At 35.5% G+C, this 6,928-nt stretch overlaps 1 protein-coding gene across 3 annotated transcripts; it reads right to left on the bottom strand.

Moving 5' to 3' along the window:
* Window positions 1-253: 253 nt before the first annotated feature.
* On the bottom strand, window positions 254-6,227 carry LOC115954450 (poly(A)-specific ribonuclease PARN-like). 3 transcript variants are annotated; one of them, XM_031072302.1, is made up of 7 exons: window positions 5,774-6,227; window positions 4,702-4,832; window positions 3,579-3,907; window positions 2,341-2,454; window positions 1,898-2,024; window positions 1,547-1,817; window positions 254-1,208 (listed from the first exon to the last, which is right to left on the bottom strand). In XM_031072302.1, exons 1-7 carry the CDS (start codon window positions 6,130-6,132, stop codon window positions 377-379), a joined length of 2,163 nt encoding a protein of 720 aa, XP_030928162.1. In that variant the 5' UTR covers window positions 6,133-6,227; the 3' UTR covers window positions 254-376. The 3 variants fall into 3 exon arrangements, with proteins under 3 accessions (XP_030928162.1, XP_030928163.1, XP_030928164.1); XM_031072303.1 differs by lacking the exon at window positions 4,702-4,832 and having other exon boundaries at window positions 5,774-5,851; XM_031072304.1 differs by lacking the exon at window positions 5,774-6,227 and having other exon boundaries at window positions 3,579-3,888; window positions 4,702-4,789.
* Window positions 6,228-6,928: the final 701 nt, after the last annotated feature.

The raw sequence follows: 6,928 nt of genomic DNA, 5'->3' as shown, positions 1-6,928 counted from the left end.
AGAAGGAAAGACAAACTTTTCAATAGTATAAGGACCAAAAAAAAAATACAAATTTAGAAAATTTAGAAATAAAAAACAAATTTTTGAGAAAGTTTAAAAACTAAAATAGTACTTTACCCCAAAAAAAAGTTAAAAAAGTTAACAAAGCAATTTTAATACAGACTAACAAAAGGACTAAATTGAACAAAGTTGAAAGTTAGAAGACTAGGTTGCATTTCAAGCAAAGTAAAAAGATGTAATTTTTAATTTAGCCTTTTTTTTTTCTTTTTGCTAAAATATAATTTCTTAACCACAGTTTAGACAGAATCCTCCGTTAACTTCGTAGAAGCATTAGTCAGTATCTCTTTAAATGATGTGGCACATCCTAGCCTTTCATTTATTTCAAATCACTCCTGACCATGAAATGGACACTCTCCGTTTCAAAGGGAAATGGAGAGGATCCAAATCCTTTTTTTGCGTTGTGTACCTTCCCTTGCTTTGACTTTTCAGAAGATTTAGTAGAATTGTTTACCGCATTTTCTTCCCAGAAACTCGTAGGTTCTTTGCTCTCCACTGCTATCTTGGGTTCCACCGCTTCCCTCTTCCATTTAATACCAACTGCCTCTGCCTGATTGGCAAACAAGACTTTCGAAATTGGGGAGCTGCAAATCTCTTTATAAGTTTCATAATTCCCAGCATGAGTGTTTCCACCTTCCAAAAGTTTTGCAAGAGGGTGCAAAACTGAGATTGGACCATCACTTTTCTCTAAATTTTCCTTTAGAAGCAGAAAATAAGAGACAAATTCTGGCTTGCTGAACTGAACAAACACTGCAGTTTCATCTAAGTGGTAAACAGAGGTTACAGAGGTCAGGCCGAAGACTTTACAGATGGATTCCGTTATCTCCCTTGCCTTGAGTTTGGATGGGAATCCCCAGATTAAAACAATGTTCTCAAACAAAATATTTGGGTATTTCTTTTTGAAGTCATTAGTTCCAAACAACTCTGCAACCTTATTACCAGTACTTAAATCAATGATGTCTCCATTAATCCAACTGAGATATAGATGGTTGACGTGCTTACAGAGCTTTTCATTGTGAGCTAAATTTTCAGAGGGCGAATGGTGTTTAAAATCAATGCCTAGATAACTGCAGGCCTGCACAAAGATACATCCTGTCATAAAAGCATCATACCCAGCTTCGTGCTTGGCTCCAGAGTTCCAGTTGGAGGACCTGCAAACATGTTCAATAGAGCTATCAATTCTGCCACTTGGACAAGAAAAAGACTATTAGGCACTATGCTTCATTAACAATTTGTGCCAAGATAAAATGGTAAACATTTTATGCTTGAATATTTAAGCGTTGAAGATAACTATGATGTATGAAAGACACAGAAGCAATACGTGCACATCTATACATCCCATAATGCAAATATTTAGTGTATTAGACTGAATATATACCAAGTTTGGAGGGTCCACTAGTGTATAAGTCTACAATTATAACTTGGTTGCAAAACCAAATGGAATAAAGCACTACCAAGCTATAGTTTATGGGCAGAATGGCAATCACACCTCTTATCATCCACTTGAACCTCCACTTGCACACATTGCTGAAAAGTAAGCCCCGTGCTTTTAGAACTAATAGCAATTTGTGGACACAACAAAGCAAATGCTGAGGATAGTGTTGTGCTGGACTTCTTCATCCGTTGTTGGAGTACAAGATTGGCATTCAAAAGTATTTTGGTGTCAACAATATGTGGAAAGTACTTGTTAACAGAGGAGACAAATTCTTCAGCAGCCGACGGAAGAGGACCTATGAATTTGCTGTATACATGTGCAATATCTGTGTCACAGATAGAAAGTACTTAGTAATACTAAATAATGATAACAACCTCTTCATGAAACTTGGAATGAGAATTTTACCCAGGAAGCAATTGTGACCAACAATCAACTTCTGCTCCGATGAAAGCAGGTCAATAACATGGCGAAACCCAATTGCAGCTTGGATTTTCATCTCTGCTACTCTGCGATTCTCATCTTTCACCTCCTTCTGCAAAAGATTAGGATGCGGAATATTTTAATTTCTTGTGAGGCACAGATGAAATCACACAAAACTTGAAACCACTAAGACTGCCTTGAAGGGAAAAATAAATTCAAATTACAGTTTTAGAAATTGATAAAAGCCTCAGTGGCATGGCCCAGTTGGGTTTGAATCCCCCCTTCCCCCACTTGTTGTAAGCAAAAAAAAAAAAGTAACTGATAACAATTTAACCAACTTCCATATCAGAACATTTGGAAAATAACTCTCATATGTATGTGCAAATCAAATAGATTTTACATCAAGGACATATAAAAACTTATCTTACCATAAGCAAATCCCTGTCATCCTTCGATTCTGTATACACTACTAGTTGTTGTGAACATAAATCATCACCATTCACACGCACATAAGAAAGATCTTTGAAGTGCTTGTTAATGACCTGCATATTTTCAATATTATATTCAGCTAGATAAGGCCATTGTGCGAGAAAAGAAGCATCTTATTCTCCACAAAAAAGAAGATAAATGAATGAATTCAAACATGTTAGATTTAGATTGCAGACCAAACAAAGACTTGGAGATTAGAAAGAGGGCTTTGAAGTTCTAGAAGGCAGACACTTGATAAGTCAATAAATGCGTTAGTAGATCTTATCAGGCTACAACTATATAGAACCAATATGCATCCTAGTCCTGGTAGATTGACAATGAATACTTCATAAGACAAAAGGATGTGTTGGACAGACGAGGAAAACATAACCACCAACTTGCAAACCTGTTGAACCATCAGTCATCCAAAATCCACCTTCCTATCTTGCATAGTAGAAAAACTTAGAATTGAAATTGAGTTAAGAACTTAATGTCTTGTGCATAAGTTATTAATATTTCATGGTAGCTTAGACAGAGCACAATAGAATCTAAAAATATATATATGTGTTGAATTTCTCAAAATGTTTTATGAAGACTGGAGTTGACGACAGCTTTTAGACTTAAGATCGTAACAGCAAACAACCAAAAAGTGCTTATGATTATAAGGTATATCAAAAAAGAAAGAGGAAAAATTGAGGCAGTGTCAGTTAAATGTAATTGGTTTCAATATACATCATGCTTCATAATAAGGAAGTGAATAACTAAATCCAGGTCACAACTCCTAAATGCCTAATGCTCAAAACATACATACAAAAACCTTGAGCTATGCTTGCGAGAAGCCTAAGAAACTAGGTCTGCTAAGAAAAAACTGAATTAAACGTTACTTTGTTTTTTATGTAATATACAGCTGTAGTGCTGTATATAAGTCCACATCCAGCATATAAAATTATAATTTTCTCTGAACGAGAGAGGGTGAGTAGATAGACAAGGTCTGACTAACTTTGGGAAATTACCAAACAATCCTTAAGGCTTTTTTTTTTTTTTTTTTTTTTTTTTTCAATTGGTAAGTTAGATACACACAGTTTTAATCCCACAAACTCATTCCTAAAAATCACTTTCCAAACTACATTTCTAAGAGAATTTTATCACAAGTCATAAACTTAAATTAGAAGATAAAATTGTGAATACAACACATTACCAATTGAATTAACCTAAACTGATGAGAAGTAAAGCCGGTCAGATTAAAAGTTGGACGCATTTTAAAGAAAACAGTTTGAAATTGTTGCTTTGAGTCATTTGAGTTCCACTGAAGTTGGGACCCTCCATGTCTATCCTGTAATAATCCATCACGCCATTCACTGAACCTATTCTTGATTCGTTCAGCAAACAAAACGTCAGCCATGCGGTTTATTGGAATGTCTCTGACTTCTTTCATGTTGCACCATGTATCTGATAACTCATCCTCATATGCCATACTCAAACGTCTTAATGCTTCCTTTTCTTGTCCTCTGGATAAATAAGATATTCCTGAGATTATCCAAGATTTAAATTCTCAAACTGAAAGATCATAAATAGCATGATGAATGACATGGTGGAAACACGTGTCTAATTTGTATGGCAAAATAATCAATTAAATAAAATAGCTTTTCTAGCATTCTAGATGCTGCAAATCTACCAACAAAGTAAATCAGAGTACATCCAAACTGTCAGAGTAATGGATCCCCACCCCCATCCCCCCCCCCCCCCCCACCCTCCTCTACACGGGCAGCAGCCCCACTTATCCTTGCAGTTTTCTTATCTTAGATCTTAATATTCAATACTATGACAACAACAAAAACCAAATCTTAGTCTTGAATTTTTTGGGGTGGCTATGGATCCTAAACATATTAGCTAGGCTTGGCCACATGTACTCTTTTCCACCATTCTATTCAATCCAAAGTCATACTCTCTATTGAAATGTCATTTTTTACTACTTACTTAATTGACAGATCTTAATAATCAATGCAACAAATTGGAAACATTTTTGGCTTTATGCATTCAAATCTGAATGTTCAATCTACTCGCAGTGGGGGAGAGCATTACCAGTTGCCCACACTGAAATCCCACCAACTTTCTGTTCTACCTTTTCATAATTTTATATATAAGACATCCTGGGTGTTATTGTATTTAATATAAGGCACTACATGCCCATTCAAACACAAATTCTATACATTACAACTTTCACAGGTAAACCAAAAAACCATGTGCAATAACTACAAAATCGTAATAGTTAGCTAAAGGTCCAATACAATCCAACCCAGAAGAAAAGGTAGATAAACTACCTTCTCGTATGCAGGCATTGAAATCAAACTGATATTTGGCTAAGAATTCAATTGATGTTGTCTGCCAAAGAAACTCGTAAGAGGGGCCATCGATCAGAACCTCTTGACGCGGAAAGACATAGAAATTGTGCCTGTCAAAGCACATGATAATCGTCAAATTTATCAATGTGAGAATAACTTCAGACCATTTGATTAATTACAGCTGTCAACTAAAAACTATATGGCATTTGCAATGCGAATCTCAAATTATAAAATTTGGCAGTAACACCCTGATTCAAGATTATTCTAAGTATACAACTTACTGTGCAGCTAATAAACTTCATTGAAAAAAGATGAAAGAAAATACAGAGGAAAAGGCACACAGGCAGTGTGCGAAGACGCAACAAAATAACAATGAAAGTACAAAAATCAAGCATATTAGGCAAAGAATTGAAAGCAAAAACACCTGAAGCATTTGATGGGGGCATTTCCAATGTGCATCCTAAACTATATCCTTATATGATGAGATTAATCCGTTAACTGAGATACAAAATTTGGATAGTGGTTCAACATTACAGTTAATATCAAATTAGGGTATTGATTGCAAAATTTCATAGATTAGAATACACACTGCAAATCTCTCTCTCTCTCTCTCTCTCTCTCTTAATGAGTATACATTTAATTTGGATGAAGCTGAATATCTGAGAAGCTCATAAACCCCATTTGGCATTGTGCAAGCATCCCCAAACAAACTCACTCAATTGAACAGCCAAAGTGAGCAAATTTTTCGATAGCGAAAAAATGTAAGCAAGCAAACAGAGCATATAACTTAACATCCCAAACCATAAACTCCCTATTGCTTATTTCCCTACATTTTCTGAACCTAAAAAAAAAAGCACTTTTATAAATAAAGCAATCCAGAGCAACCAAACAGAGCACAACACTGCAAATATCATAAATCACTAAATTGAAACTTAAAAAAAAAAAAAAAAAAAACAAAATTATGAAAACAAAGAAATTCTGAGCATCCAAACAGAGCGTAACACTGCAAATGGAAAAAAGAAAAATGTGAGGGAATGCTAGAGTGACATACGGGTGAGCGATGAAGGAGAGCTTGGAAGAGTCCCAGCGAAAGGGACAGACGCCGAATTGAACGACGGCGAACTTCTCGGCGGAGTCCTTAACTTTGAGGTAGCGGACGTCGGAGCGATCGAACTCGAAGGACTCGCGCCAGGGGGCGCTGGTGACGCCGCTCATCTCCAAGTCAATGGCGACGAAGTCCGCCGCCGCCACGTGGCGCCGGAGCTCCGCTAGAGCCGACTCGAAGTTCCCCTTCGTCACGTGCTTCAGAGGAAACGCAGTCGATTGGGCTGAGCTTGAGGTTGAAGATGAAGATGAAGATAGGGCACGTGAGAGCGCACGTGAGAGAGTAATGGGATAGAGCTTCTTCATTGTTGTGTGACTGTGACTGTGACTGTGTGAACATACTGTTTGTTTTTTTGGATTTGGGGTTTAGAGGAGGTAGAAGAAGAAGAATACTGGGTGGGTGTTAAACTAAACGTCGTCGTTTCACCATGCTTTTCCCTCCCTCCCCTTTTTTGCTAAATTATAAAGTGAAAATTTATAGGAAATATTTTTATTTTTATTTTTACAATTTTTTATATTTTCTATGAAAGTTAAGTAGTATAAAAATTTTTCTAAATTAGTCCATTAACAAAATGTCATAAGAGCACTTGTTAACAAGATTCAATTATAAATTTAAACCCTTTTTAACTTTATCTAAAACTCAACTCAATCCTTTAACTTTATTTTCTTTCAATATAGTCCCATAACTTTCAACTTTGTTCAATTCAGTTATTTCGTTAGTTTTTTGTCAAAATTGAGCCATTAAGGATCCCTAATGTAGTTTTGTTACTTTTGTATCAAACAAAGTTAAAAGTTAACAAAGCAATTTTAAAAGAGATTAACAGGAGGACTGAATTGAACAAAGTTGAAAGTTAGAGAACTGAGTTAAATTTTAAACAAAGTTAGGGCTCGTTTGGTCATAGTTTTCAAAAATTGTTGTTTAAAAATATGTGAAAATTGTGGTTTAAAATGTGTTGTTGAAAAACGTATTTTTAGTGTGAATAAAACAAAAAAATGTGTTTGGCATCATGGTTTAAACAACATTTTTCAGTATTCAAAAAATATAAAATATGTGTTTGGTATGTGTGTTTTGAATGATAAAAAAAGCTGACCAAAGTACGAA

Source organism: Quercus lobata, chromosome 8 (assembly GCF_001633185.2).
Source record: "Quercus lobata isolate SW786 chromosome 8, ValleyOak3.0 Primary Assembly, whole genome shotgun sequence".
NCBI classification, from domain to species: domain Eukaryota; kingdom Viridiplantae; phylum Streptophyta; class Magnoliopsida; order Fagales; family Fagaceae; genus Quercus; species Quercus lobata.
The sequence above is the reverse complement of the archived record's forward strand: the minus strand, read 5'-3'. Positions and strand labels throughout refer to the sequence as shown.

What these genes read in the sequence shown, in the direction of transcription:
- LOC115954450 (XM_031072302.1), bottom strand. Translation starts at nt 6,132, where the DNA reads ATGAAGAAGCTCTATCCCATTACTCTCTCACGTGCGCTCTCACGTGCC. An exon ending in CTCTCCTTCATCGCTCACCC is followed by an intron (nt 4,833 to 5,773) that starts GTATGTCACTCT and finishes GTGCTTTGACAG; the next exon opens with GCACAATTTCTATGTCTTTC. An exon ending in GTTCAAGTGGATGATAAGAG is followed by an intron (nt 1,209 to 1,546) that starts GTGTGATTGCCA and finishes ACATGTTTGCAG; the next exon opens with GTCCTCCAACTGGAACTCTG.